At 44.6% G+C, this 27,803-nt stretch overlaps 1 protein-coding gene across 5 annotated transcripts in view; it reads left to right on the top strand.

The window, feature by feature from the left end:
- DOCK6 (dedicator of cytokinesis 6) overlaps positions 1-27,803 on the top strand; it is a 163,751-nt gene that overhangs the window by 111,612 nt on the left and 24,336 nt on the right. For 4 of the 5 annotated variants that reach the window (XM_040346475.1, XM_040346474.1, XM_040346473.1 and 1 more), the window contains 12 exons: positions 329-499; positions 4,512-4,651; positions 8,434-8,603; positions 13,873-14,027; positions 15,448-15,624; positions 15,716-15,842; positions 18,129-18,213; positions 18,380-18,476; positions 20,698-20,832; positions 20,943-21,095; positions 25,442-25,600; positions 25,692-25,792. In XM_040346475.1, the coding sequence (XP_040202409.1) occupies positions 329-499; positions 4,512-4,651; positions 8,434-8,603; positions 13,873-14,027; positions 15,448-15,624; positions 15,716-15,842; positions 18,129-18,213; positions 18,380-18,476; positions 20,698-20,832; positions 20,943-21,095; positions 25,442-25,600; positions 25,692-25,792 (1,670 nt within the window). The remainder of the gene's footprint in view (positions 1-328; positions 500-4,511; positions 4,652-8,433; positions 8,604-13,872; positions 14,028-15,447; positions 15,625-15,715; positions 15,843-18,128; positions 18,214-18,379; positions 18,477-20,697; positions 20,833-20,942; positions 21,096-25,441; positions 25,601-25,691; positions 25,793-27,803) is intronic. The other variant, XM_040346472.1, reaches the window with a different exon arrangement.

The following is a 27,803-nucleotide window of genomic DNA, read 5'->3' as shown; positions in this document are numbered from 1 at the left end:
GGTGGGGGAGTTGCAAGCACCGATCACCCTGTATAGATTTCACTAAAGCAGCTGAAAGGGGGAGGGGAGAAGCGGCTGTCAGGCTTTATTGAAATCTATACAGGGTGATCAGTGCTTGTAACTCCCCCCACCGCACCAATCACTGCTGACTGTCCAGGTATCGGGTGAAGCATGTACTCGGGCAAATTGTCTGTATCGGTATCGGCACAACCCTATTTGTATTTTGCCGATTTAAGCTGGAAATAAATTTCTCCTTTAAAGTATCATTTTTAAACTGACAAATTTTCATGCATTATGTATGACACTACCTATGTCTTCTGTTTTACAGATAAACAATAAATTGTCAAAGGCCCAGAACCCGAATGTGCTAATCTCTCTGCGTATGGATCTTATCCGCATCGTGTGCTCGCATGAACACTACGTCCCCTTGAACCTGCCCTGCAGCCGCCTGTCACCCCCCAATTCACCCTCGCCCTCCATCTCTTCCACCACATCTCAGGTACAATGGTGCTAAATTAAATGGAACACCAGTCAAAATGTATTTCTTCTTGTTGGAGGAGGGGCAGGGGGTCCTGGGCCCTCCTTTCATCAACAGCCAGGGAGCTTACTGAGAACTTTGCTAAAAGGCAAGCAGCCATTGTTAGTTGCCTAAAATATGTGCCGGATTCAGTTCATATTGAGAATTTCCTAGTAGGCATGCCTTGCAGTATTTTTTTTTTGTGTTTTGCGCCATCTAGTGGTTTCTTTATTAGAAGATAAGAAGAACTTAAAGCGGAGGTTCACCCTAAAACAATTATATACCATCCCATCCAGCATACTGCCGACATGTACAGTATGCTGTTTTTTTTTTTTTTTTTTCGCTGTACTTACGGTTTAATCGTTCTTATTCTTTTCAGACTCCGGCGGGGAATAGGCGTTCCTATGAAGAGGCGTAGATGATTGACGTGCGGCTAAGGCGCGTTCCGAAAATAGCCGGATTGGGACTCGGCTCTATACGGCGCCTGCGCACAGACTAGGAGCTGAATGCGCAGGCGCCGTATATAGCCGAGTCCTAGTTCGGCTATTTTCGGAACGCGTGACGCGCCTTAGCCGCACGTCAATCATCTACGGCTCTTCATAGGAACGCCTATTCCCCGCGGGAGTCTGAAAAGAAAAAGAACGATTAAACGGTATGTACAGCGGAAAAAACACAAAAAACAGCATACTGTAAATGTCGGCAGTATACTGAATGGGATGGTATATATGTGTTTTAGGGTGAAATTCAGCTTCAAAGATCCCTATGCCAGTGCTTTATTTTAAACTCTCTGCCTGTTGTAGCTATACTAGGACTTGGGGAGATTTCTCCACTGGGGTCCTAAACAGAAATTTAAAAACGGGGTCACAGTGGTCACAAATGTTCTTCTGATACTGGGGTGCCCATTGGCCCTCCACACACCAAATTTAATTTGCTCTTTGCTGTGCCGTAATACCACCTGAACGGGTAAAGTACCAGCCTGTGATGCCCCTTCATCACAAGGCCATTTTTCAGCTTATTGGGCCAGATTCACAAAAGGGATACGACGGCGTATCTCCTGATACACCGTCGTATCTATGTTTCTATCTATGCGACTGATTCATAGAATCAGTTACGCATTGATATCCCTAAGATCCGACAGGTGTAATAGTTTTACACTGTCGGATCTTAGGATGCAGTACCGCGGCCGCCGCTGGGGGGAGTTTGCGTCGTAAACCAGCGTCGGGTATGCAAATTAGGAGTTACGGCGGATCCCCGATGGATTTTCGCGTTTGCTACGTCGCCGCTAGTCTAGTTTCCCGTCGTCGTTTTAGGTGCCCTAACTTTAGTCAGCAAACGTATTGCTGTCTAAAGTATGGCCGTCGTTCCCGCGTCGAAATTTAAAATTTAACGTCATTTGCATAACACGTCCGGGAATACGGAAGTACGCTACGCGCGTCGCCGTTCGAAAAAATGACGTCACGGCGCGCAAAGCACAGCGGGAGTTAGGAAACGGAGCATGCGCAGTAGGTCCGGCGCGGGAGCGCGCCTAATTTAAATGGCACACGCCCATTTAAATTGGCCCGCCTTGCGCCGGAGGCCACGGGCGTAGTTTTCATCGCAAGTGCTTTGTGAATCAGGCACTTGCGATGAAAACTTGCGGTGGTGTAACGTATCTACGATACGTTACGCCGTCGCGATCCTACGTGAATCTGGCCCTTAGTGCTGTGATAGTTGTGCTGACAATTACTCTGTCATGCAACGCTTTACCCTAATGAGTTTTATATCATTTTTTGAGACACAAAGCATTTTTTTGGTGGTGTTTAATAACCAGTTTTTTTTTTTTTTTTTTTTTATCATAAAAGGGAAAAAAAGACCAAAGAAAAAAAATTGTTTCCCTTACTTTCTTTTAAAATACAAATGCCAAAATCACATAGAAATCCCCGAATGACCCTTTTTTTGAAAAGCAGACAACCCAAGGTGAATTCTTTGTTTGCCATAATTTTTTTGAAATGCAGAAATGTTCCGGTACTGAGGGCGATAACATGGAACTTGAGAATGGCGCACTAAATACATTAATGTACACAGATCATCCACATAGAAAAGAGCCAGTGAAGGGTAGTGGGGGCCGGTGGTAATTTATTTTTAAGGGGGCGGCAAACAGTACCACCCACCGCTGTTACTTATTTATTTGCTGTTGTAACACCTGGGTGGGCTCAGGGCGCAATGCTCTGCGCTCTGAGCTTACCCTATTTTGAAGCTATTTAGACCCTTTGACTCTAATCAGGTGCTTAGAAAAAACACCCCCGCCACTGTAATTCAGGTGACCGGCGTCCTGAAAGGGGCCGGGCGCATGAATAGGGGGCGGCCGTGGCTACGCATGAATCTCTCCATTTTTCATATATGGGGTGGTGTGGATAGAGGGGGTGGCACCCCTAATGCACAGGCCGCAACTGGTGAAGGGGGATAATGTACTGGTCACATATAGGGCAGGACAGGATGGAGATGAAGGGGTTAATGTTTAGTAAGGGCTGGATAAGGGAGGTGAAGGGTTAATTTGCTGGTCCTTAGGGAGTGAGACTGTGTATAGTTTGTGTAAAAGAGGAGGGGGGTGGGGCAAGAAAGGGTTAAAAAATATATATCCTGAGTCATTGCAGCAGAATGAATGGATCAGCAGCTGCAGCAGCTGATCCGTTCATTCTGTGCCCATTTATAAATAGACAACCTCTCTCCTTCCCCCTGTTGTAAGGGAAAGGATAGGGGTCAGCGTCGTAAATAGTATTATGTGATCGCTGTGATGACCAATCAGTGCTCGCATGGTATCCAACCCCTAGAATTGGCAGGGCACAGTGTCTCCATGTATTCAGCCCTTTTAATGATGGCTGGGCACACAGGGATCTCCAGACAGATCGGTGGCCTGATAGCTAATTATCCAGTACTGGGTAAATAAATGGCCAATACAGTGGAACCTTGAATTACGAGCATAATCCGTTCCAGAAGAATTCTCGTAATCCATAGCACTCGCATGTCAAAGCGAGTTTCCCCATAGAAGTCAATGGAAATGAAAATAATTTATTCTGCATTGACTTCAATGGCATGCAATACCGCATGTTGCCAGAGGTGGGGGGGCACCAGATAGCCTCGGAAATTATTTCTGAGTATATCGGCTCTGCTCCGGCGCCCCCCCCCCCCACCTCAGGCCAAATGTGGTACTGCACACCCCATTATTTTGAATTCTGCTTATTTTTCAAGACAACACTCGCAAACCGAGTCAGAATTAAAAAAAAATGCTCGTTTACCATGTTACACGTAAACCAAGGTTCCACTGTAAATGACAAGCGTAATGTGGTGCATAATGGGGAAAAAAAATACCTTTTTAAGAACTTTACAAGGCCCAAGATGAGCATTTTGAGAGAATTTAAGTGGATGTAAACCCTTTACAACCACGTTAACCTACAGGTAAGCCTAGAGTAAGGCTTACCTGTAGGTGCTTGAATTATCTCCCAGACCTGTACAACTAGGAGATATTTGCAAATCGCTGTTTGGCGATTTGTTCTGCGCATGCGCCAGAGTTAGAAAGAGCACGCTATGCCGTTTCTAACTTGGGTCATGCCGCGAGTGGAGGCTCCCGTGCGCACGGGAGTGACGTCACATGACTCCAGCCACTCACAGAGCCGAAGTTCGCAGCCCCGGAAGGAAGAAGAGTGAAGAATGGCCGCTCGCTACTCGTGAGGAAGGCGGGACATCGCAGGCTTTTCCTGCAGGTAAGTGTCACATAATGGGCTACTATGCGATGTATAGTAGCCCATTATGCTTTACCTTTGCAGGGAAACAAAGAGGAAGTAAGACCCATCAGTTTCACATCAGTAACACCCTTAGGGACACAGACCGCAAACATTTAAATAAGAGCTTTAAAAAAATGGCTTTACATTGTGTAGTAAGTAACTTTGTGTAGTAAGGACTGTGGGAAGCTGTATTAAGAATACTTTGTAATGGTTCCTCTCCTTCTGTCTTTCAGAGCTCCATGCTTTCCAGTCCAGCCCAGGACAAGACCATCACTAATATGTTTGAGCTGTCAGTGCCGTTCAGACAGCAGCACTACCTGTCAGGCCTGATCCTGACTGAGCTCGCCCTGATACTGGAGCCTGATGTGGAAGGGTGAGTTCCAGTGTCCACTTACTGTCCTGTCTCTGCTCTCATCCCAGGATGGTAGCATTACTGCTTATGTATCAGTTGTTGCTGCCCACCATTCTTAATATGGCTCTCCTTATCTCATTTTTAACCTACCTGCTGCCACACCTGAATGGTAGAACAACCAATCATTACAGCGACACAATTAAAGGAAATGTCACATAAGAATAATCTGAGAGCTACCATTGTTGAACTCTTCTAGTTGACTAGCTGCCATGATGAGCCTTTGGCTTTAGTGCTCTAATAGGTAGATTCAGTAAGAGTTAGGCCGACTTATCAGTAGATAAGCCAACCCAACTCAGAATCTACGCCGACTTATGTTTAAGTGTATACTCAAACAGAGATACGCTTAAACATATCTAAGATAGGACGGCTTGCGCCGTCCTATCTTAGATTGCAATATTTTGGATGGCCGCTAGGTGGCGCTTCCATTGCGGTCGGCGTAGAATATGTAAATGAGGAGATATGCCGATTCACGAACGTACGCCCGGCCGACGCAGTACTTTTACGCCGTTTACGTAAGAGATAGGCCGCGTAAAGTTAGAGCTAGGCCCTATTGGAATAGTAATGTCAAGTATGGCCGCCGTTCCCGCATCGAAATTCAAATTTTTTACGTCGTTTGCGTAAGTCGTCCGTGAATTGGGATTTACGTCGTTTACGTCCACGTCAAAATCAATAGACCCGTGCGCCGTACTTAGCCGCAATGCACACTGGGAAATGTAGACGCCCGGCGAATGCGCAGTTAAAAAAAACGTAAGGTCAAGCACAATAAGCATACAACACGCCCCCCTAACACACATTTGAATTAGGCGCCCTTACGCCCGGAGATTTAGGCTACGCCGCCGTAACTTAGCAGTTAAATTCATTGTGAATCATGTACTTTCCTAGCTAACTTACAGCGGCGTAGCTTAAATGCCTTAAGCTACGCCTCCGCAAAGTTAAGCTAATGTACCTGAATCTAGCTATAAGTCTCTGACCTTAAACAAGTATGCAGATAAGAACTTCTGATTTTCCTAATTTTAAGTTTTATTCCGTTTATTCCACATCAATGGCTCAGAAAGTATTGTAACCAGAGATAACCAGACAACTATAATATTCAAGAGCCAATTTGAATGACTGCCCCAGATCGGATGTGAGACAATATGGCGATTGCCTTAAAAGAGAATCTCCTGTGGATGACAAAAGTGCAGTTCGTTCTGCACTCCTGTGACCCGTTTTTAGCTGACAGCGGGCTGAAGTCATAGAGCTGGTCCAGACTCGGACAAGACCGCGATAATGAAGTCGGGATCCACCCACATGTCTGGACCAGCACCTGGCTCAGCCTTGCAGCGAGCCACTGAGAGGCTGAGTCGGCCTCTCCCGCCTAGTACTACAGCCTAGTGCTCCAGTGAGCATGGTGGAGCAGAGACGGCACAGCGTGCCCTTTTTAACTCCGTCACATGCACAGAAGAAATCGCCGTACAGCGATTTGTAAATGTCTCCTAAACTGTGTGGGTTTAGGAAATATTTCCAGCACCTACAGGTAAGCCTAATGCCGCGTACACACGATCGTTTTTCGGCATTAAAAAAAGCGTCGTTTTTCAGCATGTCCAAAAAACTACGTTTTTCCAACTTCATCATTAAAAACGACGTTGCCCACACACCATAGTTTTAGAAAAATGATGAACAAAGCGCGGTGACGTACAACACGTACGACGGCACTCTGAAGGGGAAGTTCTATTCGCCTTTGGGCTGCTTTTAGCTGATTTCCTTGTTAGTAAAAGACGATTCGCGCTTTTTTGTCTGTTACAGCGTGATGAATGTGCTTACTCCATTATGAATGGTAGTTTTACCTGAACGAGCGCTCCCATCTCATAACTTGCTTCTGAGCATGCGCGGGTTTAAAACTTAATTTTTGCCTACACACGATCATTTTTAACAACACGAAAAACGACATTTTAAAAAACGACGTGAAAAAATGCAGCATGTTCGAAAAAAATTTTTTTTTTTCGTTTTTCAGAAGCCGAAAAACGTTGTGAAGCCCACACACGATCATTTTAAATGACGTTTTTAAAAACTATGGTTTTTTTCATGCCAAAAAACGATTGTGTAGGCCCCTTTCACACTAAGGTGTATTTCAGGCGTTTTAGCGCACAAAAATAACGCCTGAAATACTCCTGCCCCAGCATTCTCAATTTCGACGGTATAGCGCCGCTAAAAATAGCCACTGCACATCCTGCCCCAGTGTGAAAGGGGCCTTAATCTAGGCTTACCTGTAGGTGAAAGTGGTATGTAGGGGTTTACAACCACTTTAATCTAAACCACGCCCACTGACATGTTTCGCCCCACACACGGGGCTTAGTCATGGAGGTTAGGGCAAAAAGCGTCAAGCTGTGGCTTAGACAGAGGCTGCTATCACTTGCAGGACAGATGGGCTTGCACGGTGTGCACCATTGAGATGTTCAAAGCTTGGGATATTTAACCACTTGCCGACCGCCGCATGCCGATGTACACTGTACAGGTACGTCCCCTTTAATATGCACAGCCGTGGGTCTCGGCGGCCGCTCGCTCGCAACCGGTCGGGTACTCCGTAACCGCGGACCCGATCGCCGCCGGTGTCCCGCAATCGGGTCACAGAGCTGAAGAACGGGGAGAGGTAAGTGTAAACAAACCTCTCCCCGTGCTTCCTAGTCCGACTGCCACTGATCGTCTGTTCCCTGTCATAGGGAACGACAATCAGTGACGTGACACGCCAAGCCACGCCCCCATACAGTAAGAATCACTCATTAGGTCACACTTAACCCCTTCAGCGCCCCCTACAGGTTAACCCCTTCACTGCCAGTGTTATTTTCACAGTAATCAGTGCATTTTTTTTAGCACTGATCGCTGTAAATATGACAATGGTCCCAAAATGGTGTCAAAAGTGTCCGATGTGTCTGCCATACTGTCGCAGTCACGATAAAAATTGCTGATCGCCGCCATTACTAGTAAAAAAAACTATTAATAAAAATGCCATAAAACTATGCCCTATTTTGTAGAGGCTATAACTTTTGTGCAAACCAATCAATAAACGCTTATTGCGAATTATTTTATTTTTTGTTAAACAAAAATATGTAGAAAAATACGTATCACCCTAAATTGAGGGGAAATTTTTTTTTTTATATATTTTTGGGGGATATTTATTATGGCAAAAAAAGGACGTCAATTTTGTTTGGGAGCCACGTCGCACGACCGCGCAATTGTCAGTTAAAGTGACGCAGTGCCGAATCGCAAAAATGTCTCTGGTCTTTGACCACCAAAATGGTCCGGGGCTGAAGCGGTTAACATTAACCCCTCTTTAAACTTCTCCACAACTTTATCCCTGACCTGTCTGGTGTGTTCCTTGGCCACCATGATGCTGTTTGTTCACTACGGTTCTCTAACAAACCTCCGAGGGCTTCAAAGAACAACTGTAGTTATACTGAGATTAAATTACACACAGGTGGACTCTGTTTACTAATTAGGTGACTTTGAAGGCCATTGGTTCCACTAGATTTTAGTTAGGGGTATCGGAGTAAAGGAGGCCACACTTTTCATATATTTATTTGTAAAAATAAATAAAAAAACATTCTTTTTTTCTTCCACTTCACAATTATGTGCCACTTCCTGTTGGTCTATCACATAAAATCCCAATAAAATACATTTGTTTTTCGGTTGTAACATGAGAAAATGTGGAAAATATGAATACTTTTTCAAGGCACTGTAAATGAACTCTCTTCCTCTCCACACAGGGTGTTTTTCCTGCAGAAGAAAGCCATCAGCACCCTGCACAACCTCCTCTGTAGCCATGACATGGACCCGCGCTACTCCGAGCCGGCGGTCAAGCAGAGCATTTCCCGTCTTTATCTCCCTCTGATTGGCATCGTCATGGAAACTCTCCCTCATCTGTACGACTTCACGGGTGAATATCCATTTAACACACTTTACTGATAAGCCAAGAGGCTGCGATCCAGAGACATGTGTCACCTCCGGGGGGCTGCCAAGCCTTTGACAGATGGATTCCTGGAACCGAGATTCTCCGCTCCTTCCAGCTTCCCTCACAGGCCCGATTTCACAGACAAATTGGCGCGGTTATGTTTAAAGGGCACATGTGATTTTTGCTGCTGAAGGTGAACTGTTTTGAGTCAATTTATGGGAAATTGCTGATATTTTCAAGATGATATAGTGGATTAAATAAATAAAGTGACACTGTTGCGCCTCACAGTTATCATTAAAAAATATTAAACATAACCCCTCAAGATAGTGTGATAAATTCAAACTTATCAGATGCATGTAAAGGTGCAACAAATTGCAGTCAATCATAATTTGAACCTCGGATTACGAGCATAATCTGTTCCAGGAGAATGCTCGTAATTCAAAGTACTTGCATATCAAAGCCAGTTTCCCCCTTGAACTCAATGAAAACTAAAATAATAATTACCGCATTGACTTCAATGGGATGCAATACTGAATGCGGCCAGAGGTGGGGGGCGCCGAAAAGGCCCAAGGACACTTTGGCTCAGCTTCTGCGCCCCCGTACCTCAGGCCAAATGAGGTACTGCAGGCCAATGTTCGGCTCCTGAGCCCCCATACCTCAGGCCAAATGAGGTACTGCAGGCCTATCTTTGGCTCTGCTCGGCTCCTGGGCCCCCGTACCTCAGGGCAAATGAGGTACTGCAGGCCAATTTTTGCTCTGCTCGGCTCCTGGGCCCCCGTACCTCAGGCCAAATGAGGTACTGCAGGCCTATCTTTGGCTCTGCTCGGCTCCTGGGCCCCGTACCTCAGGCCAAATGAGGTACTGCAGGCCTATCTTTGGCTCTGAATATGAGATAGCAGGTGGTGGCGCCTACTTAAGTGTGAAAGATAAAATGTGAACGATAACAAATGTAATAAATATAAAGAGTATGCCCACCTAAGTGGTTTTGATTATGTGCAAAAAATATGAAATAACAAGTGATGGTGCCTACTCCAATGTAGGAACAACAAAATACAAATAAAATAAAAAAAATATAAATGTGAAAAAATATGTATATCACAAAAAATATAATAGAATAAATAAATAAAGTGCTGGTGCTTATCTTCAAATACAAAAATATTGCAAAAAGTGTATATCACACAAGTCCAGTTTCCAATAATAATTCATGCAAAATGAAGTGCTGCGTGCTCCGTGCAAAGACAAACTGTGTTGCAAGCCTTCAGTGAATCACTCAGTGCTCTCTCCCAATGGTCCCGCACTCACCGGATACAATTCCCCCTACAGGGGTAACAGGCTCTCACAATAAATTATACGTGCTGCATCCCGCCAGGACTCTCAATGCATAAAGTTCTCAGCCGCTCAAAGAAGAGATAAATAAAGCGCCCAATAGCGTGATACCGTTTTGTAAATCAAATACGATCTTTTAATTCACATAAACAGGGTACTCACATTTAAAAACATAGGTAAAAGCCTTAAAATTGAAGTGCTGTGACTCAGAGATGCGATCGCTCTACCGGTTTCGTCTCACTGACGTCATCTGGAGCGCGCTATCCTTGGCTCCTGGGCCCCCGTACCTCAGGCCAAATGAGGTACTGCAGGCCTATTTTTGGCTCTGCTCAGCTCCTGCGCCCCCGTACCTCAGGCAAAATGAGGTACTGCAGGCCTATCTGGCTCTGCTCGGCTCCTGCGCCACCGTACCTCAGGCCAAATGAGGTACTGCAGGCCTATTTAGCTTGAATTCTGCTTGTCTTGCAAGTCCACACTCGCAAACCGAGTCAGAATAATAAAAAAAAAAGTTGCTCGCAAATCAAATCGCTCTCAAATCAAGGTACTCTTAAACTGAGGTTCCACTGTATAACATATAAATAACAAAAAAATAAAATAATAGTATTGAAATTCCACCAGTGTAAATAAGGGTCTCTTTAACAGAGCTTAATAGTCTCATGCTAGGAAGAAAAAGAGTGCAGATTCAATCCAATCTTGACTCTCCCATAAACAAGGGTCTTCCACATGTAGACGTGTAGTGCTGATCAAACCAAGCAAAGTGATTCCCACCACCGTTCACTTATGCTCTCACCTCAGCTGGACCCGCAAACGTGCCAGGTCATATATTTCTTTCCCCTTAGCTGCCTTTTTAGCTGCTTCAAATCTTCCTCTTTACACTACTCCAAAATGATCAAATGAATTGGGTGTATGTCCCTTTAAGAGATCGTGCGTTTATCAATCAATAAAAGAAATATCAGCTTTTATTCCAAAGGGGGCTGTGACTCCCGCGTCACTTTCAGTTGTGGCAGTCAGTCAGTCACCCGGCTCCGCCCAACGCTTGTCGTCACGGCCACGTGACTTCCTCAAGGGCTACTTTATTTTATTCACTTTAATGTGGGAACACATTTTACTGTATGTAGCCGTTTGCACATTGATAATAATTTTCTGAGCAGTTAGCTCGGGATAACACTTTTCTATAACATGTTATAGTGGATAGTTTTCAACTTTTTGTGCAACCAGTCCTTGGATTTTTGATTGTCCTTCATGCAGAATGGTTAAAGGTTTAGTTCATTGTTTATAAGAAAAGAAAAAGTGAACCAACACCGTATACTGTAGCGGCACGATTAATCGTTAAGAATCGAAATCGCAATCTTTTTCCCTTCCCAATCTTCCAAACCGCATGTCACGATCTTTCTAATGCCCGGTACACACGATCCGATTATCGGACGAATGATCGTCCGTTTTTTTTTTGTATGCTAATCTCACGTCGAATCTGATGAGTTTACTAAAGTCACGAAAATTCTCATACGGCAGAATAAAAAATCGGAAGTGATGTCATGTGTTGTAATGCATTTGTATTGCATTTTCGAACGACAGCTGTACTGATTAAACGAAAATCGTACGATCTGGCATCGTACGAAAAAAAATTCCGTGCATGTCCGATAGAATAAAATCGGATGAACTGTCCTGATTGGCTCTCGGAAGCTCTGTACTAACGATCTGATTATCGTACGATCGTTTCGAAATCTGCATTTTTCGTACGATTTTCGGATCGTGTGTACGGTGCAGAGAGTTCTCACAGCTGGGGGGAAAAAAATCCAGGCAGCCTGCCAAGTTTTATAACAACACAAAGTGGAAACAAAGTATATCTTCGTTCTTTTATCAAGGGAAAGAACACGAGCGTAGATGAAGGAAGTTTAACCATTTAAAGACTGGGGGCCGGATTCAGATAGCCTTTACGGCGGCGTATCTATTGATACGCCGCGTAAGTGCTACGAAGTGCCGCCGTATCTTCTTTCTGTATTCAGAAAGCTAGATATGCCAGAATTTCCCTGAGATCCGACCGGCGTAAGTGTCTTACACCGTCGTATCTTAGGCTGCATATTTACGCTGGCCACTAGGTGGAAACAAAGTAAATCTTCGTTCTTTTATCAAGGGAAAGAACACGAGCGTAGATGAAGGAAGTTTAACCATTTAAAGACTGGGGGCCGGATTCAGATAGCCTTTACGGCGGCGTATCTATTGATACGCCGCGTAAGTGCTACGAAGTGCCGCCGTATCTTCTTTCTGTATTCAGAAAGCTAGATATGCCAGAATTTCCCTGAGATCCGACCGGCGTAAGTGTCTTACACCGTCGTATCTTAGGCTGCATATTTACGCTGGCCACTAGGTGGCGCTTCCGTATATTTCCGCAAGGAATATGTAAATTAGGTAGTTACGCCGATTCGGAAACGTACGTCCGCCCAGCGCATTTTGTTACGTCGTTTACGTTAGGCTTTTTCCGGCGTAAAGTTACCCCTGCTATATGAGGAGTATCCTATGTTAAGTATGGACGTTGTTTCCGCGTCGAATTTTGAAAATTTTACGTCGTTTGCGTAAGTCGTTCGTGAATAGGGCTGTAAGTAAGTTATGTTCACGTCTATAGCATTAACGATTTGCAGCGTAATTTCGAGCATGCACACTGGGATTTTTTCACGAACGGCGCATGCGTCGTTCGTAAAATACGCCAAATACATGGGGTCACAGTGAATTTAAATAAAACACGCCCACATCATCCACATTTGAATTAGACAGGCTTACGCCAGACAACAGACGTTACGCCGCCGTAACTAAGGGCGCAAGTTCTTTCTGAATACGGAACTTGCACCCTAATTTACGGCGGCGTAACGTATCTAAGATACGTTACGCCCTGCGGAAATATACACCAATGTATCTGAATCCGAACCCAAATCTTTTCTGACATTTGTTGCCTACAAGTAAAAAAATCATTATTTTCTGCTAGAAAATTACTTGGAACACCCAAACATGGTATATATATATATTTTTTTAGCAGTGATCCTAGAGAATAAAATGATGGTTGTTGCAATATTTTATGTCACACCGTATTTACTCAGCGTTTTTTTAAACGCATTTTGTTTTTTAAAAATACACTTTAATGAATGAAAAAAATAAATTAAACGGTGAAGTTAGCCCAATTTTTTTGGTATAATGTGAAAGACGATATTACGGCGCGAGAATTGTGATCTTTATTAAAAAAAATAATAATTGCGACTCTATTTTTAACAAGGGTCGTGCAGCTCTACCGTACACCCTGCAGACCCGGAACATCCAACAAGGGCTGCAGTTTTGGAGTTGCTCTGACCCAGTCGCAGGGTTGCCAACTTTCAGTAAATTTGCAAACAGTTTGTAAAATCCGTAATTTTTGCATCTGTCCATAAATGTCCATTATAGACGTGTAGTCTGTATGTCCGTAATGGACATTTATGGACAGATGCAAAAATTACGGATTTTACAAACTGTTTTGTCTGGTCATTACAATTTTGCCTTTGTCAAAGTCGCTCCAATCCTTTCACTTTCCCATTATTTTCTGCTTTCAATACATCAGCTTTAGGGACAACATGTTCACTTGCTGCCTAATATTTCTGATCAACGTTCATGTGCCATTGTAATGAGATAATCGATGTTATTCACTTTACCTGTCAGTGGTCATAATGTTATGGCTGATCGGTGTTTATATTCAATATATTTATAGATCTATTCCTGACTACACAATAAATAACTTCTTTTTTTTTTAAAAACTTGTATTGCTAACCAAAGTCTTTTTTTTATATATAATAAATGTGGGCCTTTCAGATGCCCTGGCTGGCAGATGGGTTGACTTGTTATACTGTAATATGAGTGTTGTAGGGTTGCTGCGAATACAATGACTAATAGTCCCGTCCTTTATTAGCAGAGCCACATGCCCAGAGGGTGCGTCATGCCTCTTCTATGGCAGACGAAGTGGACTCAGACAGCGGCACCATCAGTCAGACCGTTGCCATGGCAATTGCTGGGTCTCCATTACCAACACAACAGAAGACAACAAATTTCCCTCTCCCGCCAGCTGTGAGTGGAGAGCCTATCCCTAACCCCTACCGTTCTCCATATTCCTTTTATTGCAATTTTATTTTCATGTGTATGTTTAAACTTGTTTAATTGTTGGTTACAGATTTGGGTAGATCAGTCTTTCTCATCTAGGTTTCCTCCAGAGGCTGCTAGGGGGTCCCTTGTGCAATGAGCAATTTCTGCCTTTTAGAATAATACCCACTGACACCAGTGATCTTTTTAGCTATCTGTAGGGGGATATTCTTCTCATTGACTACCAATGTAAGGAGCATTCTTCCCACTGGTCATCAATGTAAGGAGGATTCTTCCCACCGACCACCAATGTAAGGAGCATTCTTCCCACTGGTCACCAATGTAAGGGGCATTCTTCCCACTGGCCACCAATGTAAGGGGCATTCATCCCACTGGTCATCAATGTAAGGAGGATTCTTCCCACTGGCCACCAATGTAAGGAACATTCTTCCCACTGGCCACCAATGTAAGGAGCATTCATCCCACTGGCCACCAACGTGAGGAGCATTCATCCCACTGGCCACCAATGTAAGGAACATTCTTCCCACTGGACCACCAATGTAAGGAACATTCTTCCCACTGACCACCAATGTAAGGGGCATTCTTCCCACTGATCGCCAATGTAAGGGGCATTCTTCCCACTGACCACCAATGTAAGGGGCATTCTTCCCACTTACCTCCAATGTAAGGGGCATTCTTCTCACTGACCACCAACGTAAGGAGCATTCATCACACTAATGTACTGTAACCTATAGTAATTATTAGCAGGGGTCCCTGAGACCAGAAAGTTATTTTAAGGGTTCCTCCATATTAAAGAAAAAAAAAAGTTGAGAAAGACTCTGGTAGATGCTGGATTACTAATTGGCCTTAAATTAAAGGCCAACTCCAGCCAAAACGTGTTTTTTTAGCTTTGTATAGAGGAGGAAGGATTTGAACTGTGAGGTTTCTAATGCTCTGTCTGTCCCGGTGGAGATTAGCTGGCCTGTCACTTGGACAGGAAGCGTATTTCCCCAGTAGGTACAAAGACAGCAGTTGTGACAGACTGACAGTCATGGAGCACTGAGAACTGAGCGATCAGTGGTGTTTGATCGCTCCGTTCTCAGTCTTCGAGCCGGCGGGGCGAACATGCAGCATCAGAGAGACGCTGCATCCACCTAGGTAAGTATTAAAAAAATAAAACATTTAAAAAGGGAACCAAATAAAACCTGGAAGCTGGTTGGTTTCTATGCAGAGCTGCACTAGATTTTACACACTCCAGTTTTAGTAAATACCCCCCCCCCCCAATGAGTTCTTGCAATGAACTTTGAAATCTTGAAAGTCTGCAGACTTTCAAAATCAGGCAGGCTTTTAAAAAACAAGTTAAAATGTCTATAGAGTGAGGCTATAACCTTTCCTTCTCTCTCATTAGCGTACCAGTGGTGTGCTCTCTGCGGAGTCGAGCCGCAATCTCTTGGTATGTGCGCTGTGGGTGCTGAAGAACGCTGAGCAAGATTGTCTCCAGCGCTGGTTTTCCAGCCTGTCTGTACAACAACTGACCCGTCTCCTGGAGTTTCTGAGTGTGTGTGTGTCCTGCTTCCAGTATAAGGTGAGCTTCCCATGAATCGTACAGAGATTGTACTTCCAATGCTTGGAGCACCCCTTTACACCAAACCCCCCCATTATTCCCCATTCTTCAGGGTAAAAAGGCATTTGAGCGCATCAACAGCCTGACGTTTAAGAAATCCCTCGATATGAAGGCTCGGCTGGAGGAGGCCATTCTCGGCACGATCGGTGCTCGTCAGGATATGGTGAAACGTAGTAGAGGTACGAATTGGTTTCTCGTGATCATCATTCTTATCGTATATTAGAAGAGATTTACTAAGACTGGAGCATGCAAGGATCTGGTGCAGTTGTGCGTTCCTAGGCCAACCAGCTTCTAACTTCAGCATTTCTAATGAAGCTTTGGCAGCAAAATCTGGAAGCTGATTGGTTTCTATACAGAGCTGTGACAGATTTTGTACACTTCGGTTTTAGTAAATCTCCCTCATTGCGTCAATGATTCAGTCTTGGTCCATTTAAATGTCTAGATAGGCATCTCAGAACAGCAGCCTTTTCCCTTCTGTATCTTACTGGGGAATCCATCGTACTGGGGATTTTACTGGGGAATCCATCATACTGGGGGTCTTACTGGGGAATCCATCATACTGGGGATCTTACTGGGGAATCCATCATACTGGGGATCTTACTGGGGAATCCATCATACTGGGGAATCCATCATACTGGGGATCTTACTGGGGAATCCATCATACTGGGGATCTTACTGGGGAATCCATCATACTGGGGAATCCATCATACTGGGGATCTTACTGGGGAATCCATCATACTGGGGATCTTACTGAGGAATCCATAATACTGGGGCATGACTAAGAATTCTGTAATAAATCAGACTCTCCTCTCTGGGCTATACCCATCCATCAGCCAGTGTCACAGGGAAAACAGAAAACATTTCATTGCCTTTTAAAAAATATATAAAATGTATTTCAAATCTAGACTGTTGTGTATGATCTGTTTCACATAGTATGTTATTTCAAACCTATGGCGTGAGCTATCAAAACTCGACTTCCTGGTGGACCCAGCATACCCCAGTCCAAAATTTCTCCCAGTAAGATCCATTTATACATCATCATTATCTATCTGTCAATCTATCCATCTATCTCCCTTTTTCGCTCCCATTCTCTGTTTCCTTTTTCTCTGTTCTTATCACATTTCGCATCTTTTTATTTTATTTTTAGCTTTCTTTTTTTCTTATATCTCGTCTTTTTTTTTATTATACATCCCTTTCTCTCTCCTCTCTCCTCTCCTCTCCTCTCCTCTCCTCTCCTCTCCTCTCCTCTCCTCTCTCTCTCTCTCTCTCTCTCTCTCTCTCTCTCTCCCCCCCCCCCCCTCTCTCTCTCTCTCTCTCTCTCTCTCTCTCTCTCTCTCTTCCCCCCCCCCTCTCTCTCTCTCTCTCTCTCTCTCTCTTCCCCCCTCTCTCTCTCTCTCTCTCTCTCTCTTCCCCTCCTCTCTCTCTCTCTCTCCTCTCTCTCTCTCTCTCTCTCTCTCTCTCTCTTCCCCCCTCTCTCTCTCTCTCTCTCTCTCTCTCTTCCCCCCTCTCTCTCTCTCTCTCTCTCTCTCTCTCTCTCTTCCCCCCCTCTCTCTCTCTCTCTCTCTCTCTCTCTCTCTCTCTCTTCCCCTCTCTCTCTCTCTCTCTCTCTCTCTCTCTCTCCCCTCCCTCTCCCCTCTCTCTCCCCTCTCTCTCCCCTCTCTCTCCCCTCTCTCTCCCCTCTCTCTCCCCTCTCTCTCCCCTCTCTCTCCCCTCTCTCTCCCTCTCTCTCTCTCTCTCTCTCTCTCTCTCTCTCCCCCCCCCCTCCCTCCCTCCCTCTCTCCCTCCCTCCCTCTCTCTCCCTCTCTCTCTCCCTCTCTCTCCCTCTCTCTCTCTCTCTCTCTCTCTCTCTCTCTCTCTCTCTCTCTCTCTCTCTCCCTCTCTCTCTCTTCCCTGCCCTAATTTAAAGTGGAAGTAAACTTCCTCTGCAGATATTTACCTATATGTAGGCCTATAATAAGGCTTACCTATAGGTAATGTGTAGCGTTCAGGAGATATTTACATTACATGCAGCCAGTGACATCACTGGCACATGCACTCTAAAGGAACAGCCACGGGTGCCATTCATTCCGAGCCCTGTGATGTAAACGGCGGCTCCCACGTAAATGCGTGGAAGTGACGTAATCGCGGCTCCGGCCATTCACTAACTTCCGGAAAGATGTCAGCCGTCACAGCAGTGCGTGGGCGCCACTCCGAGGGCTTCGCTCTAAGGTAAGTATTTTATAGTGAGCTAGTATGCGATGCATGCTAGCTCATTATACCTTTGTCTCACAGTTTTTTTTTTTTTTTTTTTTACAACCTCTTTAAATGTGATATTTCAAATCATTGCCAACTCTTTATCAAGCTAGAAACAACTTGCAAGTCCTAAGTTGATAAAGAGCTAGAAAAGTATACAAATATGGAATATTTATTTACAAAATCTTTAGTAGAATGATGTCAAAACTCGCCTGTTGTCCCCTACTTTGCAGAGCGCAGCCCATACGGGAGTCAGGAGAATGTAAGATGGAGGAAGAACGTCACACAGTGGAGGCCAAGCGGCGAGAAGACGGAAAAGTGAGAAGCTTTAAGAGTATTGATTGATGTTCTGCAGATAATGATTTTCGTGTTTGGTTCCCTTGGTTTGTGTGTTGCCCTGAGCCCGAATAGTTTTAATGTGCCGTTGATTGCCATTACTTTCTATAGTGTTTGCAGGAGGTTACCCCATTTCCTTTTATTTCAGGACACATGCAGAGCGAGAACTTGAAATCACAGTCGATGGAAACATGGCAACTGAAGCTAACTTGGTGGTCCTGGACACACTGGAGATCATTGTCCAGGTAAGATGACAAGACAGCTCACCCAGGCAGCGATGACACAGCTTATGTTTGACCTCTTATATGCAGGGCTTTTTTTCTCAAACAATAGATGCTGGAACTCAACCACGACCTTACACCCAGACATACACCCTCCAAATCGCATCAAATAGTGGGTGTGGTCAGTCAAATTTCACAAACAGTAGGAGAGTCTTAAAGGGGCATTAAATACCAGAATTGCATTACATACAGAGTGCAGAGCTGTCACTTGTAAACACAGAAACCAGACTTCTGTGTTTACAAGTGATTGTTGTGAGCAGCCCCCCCCCCCCCCCCCCCCCAAGGGTCTGAGCCAGAGGTGGTGGAACTGAGTTCCACCAAGTTCCCCCTGAAAAAAAGCTTTGCTTGTATGAGATTTTTTTTTTTTTTTTTTAATTATAAATTTTTTTATTGTTGTTTGCATATATAAAGTACAAAAAGTAGTACACCAACGTGCATAGACTTAACATAATACATACACAAGCATACATTTTTCCCCTCCCCCTACCTCTGTATCATTATGATTAAGTGAAAAAGCCTCTTAAATTCCAAATTGTCTTCCCTTATGTCCACCGTCCCCCCCACCAACCCTCGCCCACCCATCCACCCTCCCATCACACCATGGACCGGTTTTTTAAGTTAATTTGCTTCATTAGATTAATCCTCCCCATAAAGGGATGTCCGATAGCGGGTTAAAGTATATATTAAATTTGAAAGACGACATCTTCTTATATAGAACATCCTGTTATGTCTAGCCAAGGTTTCCACATCCTCACAAACTTTCTATAATTGCCCTGTCTAGTAAGTGTCACTCTCTCGCTCCAGATCATTGTGTTAATGGTTTCAACCCAAGATTTGACAGTGGGTGGAGTCTGGGCCTGCCACCTCCACGCAATTAACTTCCTTGCCTGGAAGAGGCATCTCAGCACCACCTCAAGGGCGCCAGCAGGCACTCTATCCTCCTCAATACTGCCTAATAGGCATGTCTTAGACTCAACTTCCAAATTCGTTTTAAAAGTTTTATTTATTATGTCTATCACCTCCTCCCAGTATCTGAATAGCTTAGGGCATTTCCACATCATGTGGATGAGGCTGCCGGTCGCTCTGCACCTTGGACATTCGTCAGTACTTCTCCACCCAAGATTGAACATTCTCCTAGGGGTATAGTATACTCTATGCAAGAGGAACAAGTGTGATACTTTCTGAGATGGAAAGATCGAAACCAATACCCCCCTCTTCAAGATCGCACTCCACTGTTCCGTGGTCATTTGCCCTAAGTCTCTCTCCCACCCTATCCTGCTCTTAATGGGGCCTGCCCTACTTATTGTTTTAGCTCCTATTCTGGAATACAATTCGGAGATCAGGCCTTTAGTTGTTTTTGAAGAGGTTATTTTCAGGAGGGTAGGGGCCGAGGACCATACAATGGGTTGTGACCCAAACTGGGCTTGGATGCCGTGCCGGATCTGGAGGTATCTGTAAAATGTTTTATTTGCTATATTGAATTCCTGTCGCAAGTCTGTAAAGGATTTCATATGTTCTCCATCATACTTGTATGAGATTAATAGGGGAAAAATCCAAGGTCGGACTTTAGAGGCACAATGGACAGTGATAAGTATAAAAAAAAGTATATTTTATTCATAACAATACATGATACAAAAAAGGTAAAGAATTAAAAGTATATGATATACACAATACATGGCAGAGATGAATATGCATGAAACATGGTAGTGAGCCCTTGTGTCTCAACGCATTTCGCTGTCTAGCTTCATCAGGGCTTCAGGGGTTGTTGGACGAGAAAACAGGTCTCACTATCTAAAAATAAAACCTATATAAATAAGATTTCATATAATGACAACATATATTTAAAATAGATCATCCTCGCATCTAAATAACATACGTGGCACACACATGTAAAAATACCTTGCAAGGGAGTCCAAAGAGACAAATCTCACCCCTTAAGCCTCAAATGTCCCCATATATAGTATCTCAAGTGCATGTGTATTCACAGCATAGTCAACTAGAACAATTCATATATTGGCATAAATCATTAAGAGAACCAGGGCATATATCATTTTTTCCCTATTAATCCCTTATACGGATGTGGCCATAGGTGTGTTTCACTTATATTACCTCTGATATGTGTTGACTGCACTTATATGTTGAATAGAAAGGGGGAAGACCTTGTAATTGTGTCTTTGCCTTGCAGACAGTCATGCTGTCGGAGATGAAGGAGAGCATTCTGGGTGGCGTGCTAAAGGTTCTATTACACAGCATGGGTTGCAACCAGAGTTCTCTATACCTACAACACTGCTTCACCAGCCAGAGGGCGCTAGTGTGCAAGGTGAGTATGCAGAATGTGTGTGTACCCTGAGCTCTGTCTTCCTCCATTGTTTATCCCATTCCTGGTATTTTCAATTATTCCACTAACCCCTGTGCCTTGGCTCTGCTCAGTTCCCAGAGATGCTATTTGAAGACGACACTGAAATGTGCTCCGATCTCTGTCTCCGCCTCCTGCGGCATTGCAGCAGCTGTATCAGCAATGTGCGGACACATGCCAGCGCTTCCCTCTACCTCCTTATGAGACAGAACTTTGAGATCGGCAATGTAAGTGGCTTTAACTTTCCTGATCTTAAAATAACAGATGGTGCATTTTAATATTTTTTCATTTTTTCTTCTGATATGTTTGGTATTAAAAAAAAGTATTTTTGTATTTTTTTTGGTCTTTTTTTTTTTTTTACTCATCCAGCCAGCAGGTATCCCCACACAACAAATACTTTTGTGTAAATTGATCAGTAACCCATAAGGAGGTACCATCCCTGGAAAGACACTCATAAAAGTACACAAAGGAAAGGTTGGGACTTTACATGTACCTCCTTGGGTTGAAAAAACACTTGACAGACTGATTTAAAATAATTTTGTACATAGATTTATTTGACGTAGTTATACAATTTCTTAAAACTGTATTTTTTCTTTTTAAAAACAAGATAACAAACTGATTTGTCCAGGATCCTGCTATCCTGGGCTTGGGATCCGTTCTATATCCAATGCGTTCCGCTGTCTGACCCGCTTCCTCAGGGCTGCAGATGTTGCTGTTGCATCAAGGCTGGCAGCAAGTAGCCTGGGGAGCTTGTGGGGAATATCTTCAAACCCCCTAGGGAAGACGTTCGCACCCTAGCATAGGTAGTACCATAGAGCTGTTGTTTCTGTGGGTCTAGATTATACATACAGGTACCATAAGGAAGGTAAAAAACAGCATGAAGGAAAATCCTTGGTTGTATATACACTTGGGGGCTTCACATAGCTACCGTATTTATCGGCGTATATCGCGCACTTTTTTGCCCTGACATTCAGGGCAAAATCGTGGGTGCGCGATATAGGTCGATACCCGCGCTGAGTTTGAACCACTGCGCCGGCATATACCGAGCGCAGTACACTCAGGTATAGTCGGGCAGGCTCGGCTCCTCTCGCGGTCACGTCCAGGACGTGACCACGAGAGGAGCCGAGCCTGCCTGACTATACCCGAGTGTACTGCGCTCGGTATATGCCGGCGCAGTGGTTCAAACTCGGCGCGGGGATCGAGCGGGGAGGACACCGCAGAAGGACGCCGGACCCGACGAGGAGGACACCACCGCAGACGGACGCCGGACCCCACGAGGCCGCCGATGGATGCCACACAAGACACCAAAACTGTAAGTACTAAAATGTTTTTTTTACAGGAATGCGGGTCCACTTTAGGGGTGCGCGCTATACGCCGGAGCGTGCAATACCCCGATAAATACGGTATCTGTATTTCCACAGACATGTCACCTGTCCAGCATGGTGTGTACTCAGATAGCCACCAAGTGTATATATACAACCAAAGATTCTCCTTCATGCTGTTTTTTACCTTCCTTGTGGTACCTGTATGTATCATCTAGATCCACAGAAGCTACAGATCGATGGTACTACCCATGTTAGGGTGCAAACGTATTCCTTAGTGGGTTTGAAGACATTCCCCACAGGCTCCCCAGGCTACTTGCTGCCAGCCTAAATGTAATAGCAACACAGTTTATATTAGGATCTGCAGCCCTGATGAAGCGGGTTAGCCAGCAAAAACACGTTGGCTACAGAACAGATCCCAATCCCAGGATAGCAAGATCCTGGAAAAATCAGTTTGTTGTCTTGTTTTTAAAAAATAAATAAAAATGTTTTAAGAAATTGTATACATACATTGAATAAAGCTATGTGAATTTTTATTTAAACCAGACAGACTGGTTTAAAAAAAAAAAAGAAAGTGTTTTATGAACCCAGAGATGTACCCAGATTCACAAAGAGCAAGGCGCACATTACGCCCCCGTAGAGCAAACACAGTACGCCACGCCAACGTAGCGCGGAGAGGCAAGCATTGCATTCAGCAAGCCAGTGCTCCCAACGCACTCCCAACGTAGGTGGAAGTGGGCGTGACCCCATGCAAATGATGGGCCGAGTGCCAGACAGGTACGTATCACGAACTGCGCATGCGACGTGACGTGGACGCATGCACAGCACCCCCCTGCGCCTGCTCACAACCACGCCGGCACAACTGCCTATGCTACGCCGGATCACTGCGTACACCGTGAACATAACGTACGCCCAGCCAGACACACGTCCAACGCACAATACGCCGGCTTGTGTTCCCTGGTGCAGACCTGTGCATGTCTGTTGCCGGGTTGCACCTCATTTATGGGGAATAACTTTACGCCGGACGTACAACTTACGCGCATCTCGCGTAGCATGCGCCGGCACACGCATGTTCGTGAATCGGCATATTTCGCTCAATTGCATGTTTGAATGGCTAATCAATGGGAGTAGCACCATGCGCCCAGCCCATATGTGCGCCCACTCTACGCCGGCGTGTGCAAGCTACGTCGGCGGGGTGTAGCCTGTTTTTAGGCGCATGTTGGTTCGTGGGTCTGCCGCACACATATGCTGGCGCACATTGCCACTTACGTCGGCATAACGTGTTATACATCGGCGCAAGTGCTTTGTGAATCTGGGCCATAAAGTCCCAAACTTTCCTTTGTACTTTTTCTAGAAGAGCAAGATATTTTTTATATAATCAGTTACACAGGCTGCCAGCAAGCATGCTGTGCTTCTTGTGTTTACAACATTTAGTGCCCTCCTTCATCTCCCAAAGTAGGAAAGGGAGCACTGAATGTTTGTAAATACAGGTAGTGTTTACACGTGTGATGGCTGTGCTTGGTTCACAGTCATCACAAGGTACAGAGCCATTCTAATTGGCTCTTTTTATCTTGCCTGTAATCTGTGCTGTCTAATGACACAGGAATTAAACAGGCAAACTTGCTTCCTGTGCTTGTTTTCTGCAGTATCATTTATGCTCTCTAGAAAATGGACTCCACTTACCTGCAGTTTTTCTACAATACAGCCAGTTTAGGAGGACCCCAGTTCTTTGGTTTTATATGGTAGTAAAAAAAAAAAAGTACCTGTATATTCCTTTGTTTTTAACCACTTAAGCCCCGGACCATTTTGTTGCTAAATGCCCAGGCCAGGTTTTGCGATTTGGCACTGCGTCGCTTTAACAGACAATTGCGCGGTCGTGCGGCGTGGCTCCCAAACAAAATTGGCGTCCTTTTTTTCCCCACAAATAGAGCTTTCTTTTGATGGTATTTGATCACCTCTGCGGTTTTTATTTTTTGCGCTATAAACAAAAATAGAGTGACAATTTTGAAAAAAATGCAATATTTTTTACTTTTTGCTGTAATAAATATCCCCCAAAAACATAAATAAACATTTTTTTTTTCCTCAGTTTAGGCCGATACGTATTCTTCTACCTATTTTTGGTAAAAAAATCGCAATAAGCGTTTATCGATTGGTTTGCGCAAAATTTATAGCGTTTACAAAATAGGGCATAGTTTTATTATTATTATTTTTTTTTACTAGTAATGGCGGCGATCAGCGATTTTTTTCGTGACTGCGACATTATGGCGGACACTTCGGACAATTTTGACACATTTTTGGGACCATTGTCATTTTCACAGCAAAAAATGCATTTAAATTGCATTGTTTATTGTGAAAATGACAGTTGCAGTTTGGGAGTTAACCACAGGGGGCGCTGTAGGAGTAATGTTTCACCTAGTGTGTGTTTACAACTGTAGGGGGGTGTGGCTGTAGGTCTGACGTCATCGATCGAGTCTCCCTATAAAAGGGATCACTCGATCGATGCAGCCGCCACAGTGAAGCACGGGGAAGCCGTGTTTACATACGGCTCTCCCCGTTCTTCAGCTCCAGGGAGCGATCGCGATGGGGCGGCTATAAACGAATGGCCGCACCGTCGTCCCGGATCGCTCCCCGCGGGTTACCGACTGCCGCATGTACCCGGTCGGACCCCCGACCCACGGAAAGGCAGGGACGTACATGTACATGCGGCGGGCGTTAACCGGTTAAACTGTCCGATGGCCTTAGCTGGCACACAACACCTGTCTGTCTACAGTACTTTTTTGCCTTATACAGTGTATCACAGGTCTAAAACAATGGCCTACAGCAGGGATATGCAATTAGCGGACCTCCAGCTGTTGCAGAACTACAAGTCCCATGAGGCATAGCAAGACTCTAACAGCCACAAGCATGACACCCAGAGGCATGATGGGACTTGTAGTTTTGCAACAGCTGGAGGTCCGCTAATTGCATATCCCTGGCCTACAGGCTGGAGTTCTGATTTTGCAAATGTTGCGTAATGTTTTTAGAAACAGTGGGGCATTCACTTAAAGGCCTGCTATACATATTAGAATTTACCCTGCAGAGTACTACATGGGAGCATTGTACGACTACTTGCACTTTGTACCTCAATGAAGATCCAGTGTGATCACACAGACCTGGCAATAATCAGTTTTTACCATTAGAGGGCGCTAAAGACAGATGGAAAATTTTGGCCATAGAAGATTACAGGTTGACGTGTTATTTTCTTGGTTTAGAACTTTGCGCGTGTGAAGATGCAGGTCACCATGTCTCTGTCCTCATTGGTGGGGACCTCTCAGAAGTTCAGTGAGGAGTGCCTGCGACGATCTTTGAAGACCATCCTTACTTACTCAGAGGAGGACCTGGATTTAAGAGACACCACGTTCCCAGAGCAAGTAATGCAGCCCACATTCATTGCTTCAAGTCTATCTATGGTTACAATTTGTTATGAGCAGTGGATGTATCTGTAATGGTTGTTCTTTACAGGTTAAAGATCTGGTATTCAATCTACACATGATCCTAACAGACACTGTGAAAATGAAGGAGCATCAAGAGGACCCAGAGATGTTGATGGATTTGATGTACAGGTGAGAGCAAGCTGCCAGTGGTGTCTACAAAGCTCATTCATGTGTATTCACACTTTGGGTGCCGTCCTCAGAGAAATATCCTAATAAATAACCTCTTCTTCCGAAAGACAGCTACAGGGCGGGATCACATTGTCAGGAGGGGGGACGTCCTCCCGCGATCAAGCTGCCCGCACGCCCTCTGCGGTGCGCATCTGCAGGGATCTGTGATCGATGTGTCATTAGGACACAGCTGATCACAGATCAGGGTAAAGAGCCAATCACAGCAACTCTTTGCCATGTGACCAGCTATGTCCAATCACAGCTGATCACAGTGTAAACCGGATTATCGGCAATCCTCTCCTCACGAGAGCCGATAACTGGCATATCCACACAGGGGACATCTACATCAATAATCAGTGCACTGATCATTAGCGTCATGATTATCGGTGCAGCCGCAACAGTGCCCACAGATGCTGCCAATCTGTACCCATTGGTGCCTCCAATCTGTGCCCTCGGACTTTCACACTGGCGCGGTGCACTAGCAGGACGGTAAAAAAGGTCCTGCTAGCCGCATCTTTGGAGTGGTGAAGGAGCGGTGTGTATACCGCTCCTTCACCGCTCCTGCCCATTGAAATCAATGGAACACCGCGGTTATAACCCTGGCAATGCGCCTCTGCTATTAAGGGGTAAAACCGCCCCCCTGCTAGCGGCCGAATAGCGCAGCAAAATTAGCGGTAAAGCGCTGCTAAAAATAGCGGCACTTTACCGCCACCGCACCTCCCCGCCCCAGTGTGAAAGGGGCCTAAAGATAAAAAAAATCTCATTTGAAGTAGGAAATGATCATCAAGGGCCTCACCAGTTCAAATTTCCTTTTCTATACTGTAAGCCAGTGTGTTGTTTTCCAACATGTTCTGAGCTCAGTGTGTGAACAGCTACAGCACATGGAATAAAACATCTCAGGATCCCTTTAGATGTGCATACTTCCACAACTTGCTTAAATTTTTTTTTTTTAACCAAAGGTCATATGCGATGAGCTCATTATCTCTAGGAATGCCTTCCTCCTGCAGTTTCTCGCCCTTGTGTTTATATTTCTGTACACATGCCCTGGCACTGGAGTGAAGGCATATGCGGTATAGAAGTCACATTTTTAATGCTTCTGGTATTGGAGGCATTGCATCAATTTAATCTTGTTTTATGTTTTTAACACATTAAAGTATAAAAAAGTAATGTATATTATATGTATACAGTGTCTTGAAAAAGTATTCATACCCCTTGAATTTGAATTGAGATCCACAGCTCAGGTGGGAGAATCTGTCCACAGGACAACTATTAGTTGTGCACTCCACAAATCTGCCCTTTATGGAAGAGTGGCAAGAAGAAAGTCATTGTCAGAAAGCCATAAGACGTTCCGTTTACAGTTTTTGAGAAGCAATGTGGGGGACACAACAAACATGTGGAAGAAGGTGCTCTCAGATGAGAACTGAACTTTTTAGCCTAAAAGCAAAACGCTATGTGTGGCAGAAAACGAACACTGCACATCACCCTGAACACACCATCCCCACTGTGAAACATGGTGGTGGCTGCATCATGTTGTGGGGATGGTTCAGCAGGGACAGGGAAGCTGGTCAGAGTTAATGGGAAGATGAATGGAGCCAAATACAGGGCAATCTTAGAAGAAAACCTGTTAAGAGTCTGCAAAAGACTTGAGACTGGGGTGGAGGTTCACCTTCCAGCAGGACCACAACCCTAAACATACAGCCAGAGCTACAATGGAATGGTTTAGATCAGAGCATATTCATGTGTTAGAATGGCCCAGTCAAAGTCCAGACCTAAATCCAGTTGAGAATCTGTGGCTTGAAAATTGCTGATCACAGACGCTCTCCATCCAATCTGACAGAGCTTGAGATATCTTGCAAAGAAGAATGGGCAATAATGTCCCTCTCTAGACGTGCAAAGCTGGTAGAGACATCCCCAAAAATACTTGCAGCTGTAATTGCAGTGAAAGGGGGTTCTACAAAGTATTGACTCAGGG

This window comes from Rana temporaria, chromosome 3, assembly GCF_905171775.1.
Source record: "Rana temporaria chromosome 3, aRanTem1.1, whole genome shotgun sequence".
NCBI lineage: Eukaryota > Metazoa > Chordata > Amphibia > Anura > Ranidae > Rana > Rana temporaria.
This window is presented reverse-complemented; position numbering and strand designations above follow the sequence as displayed.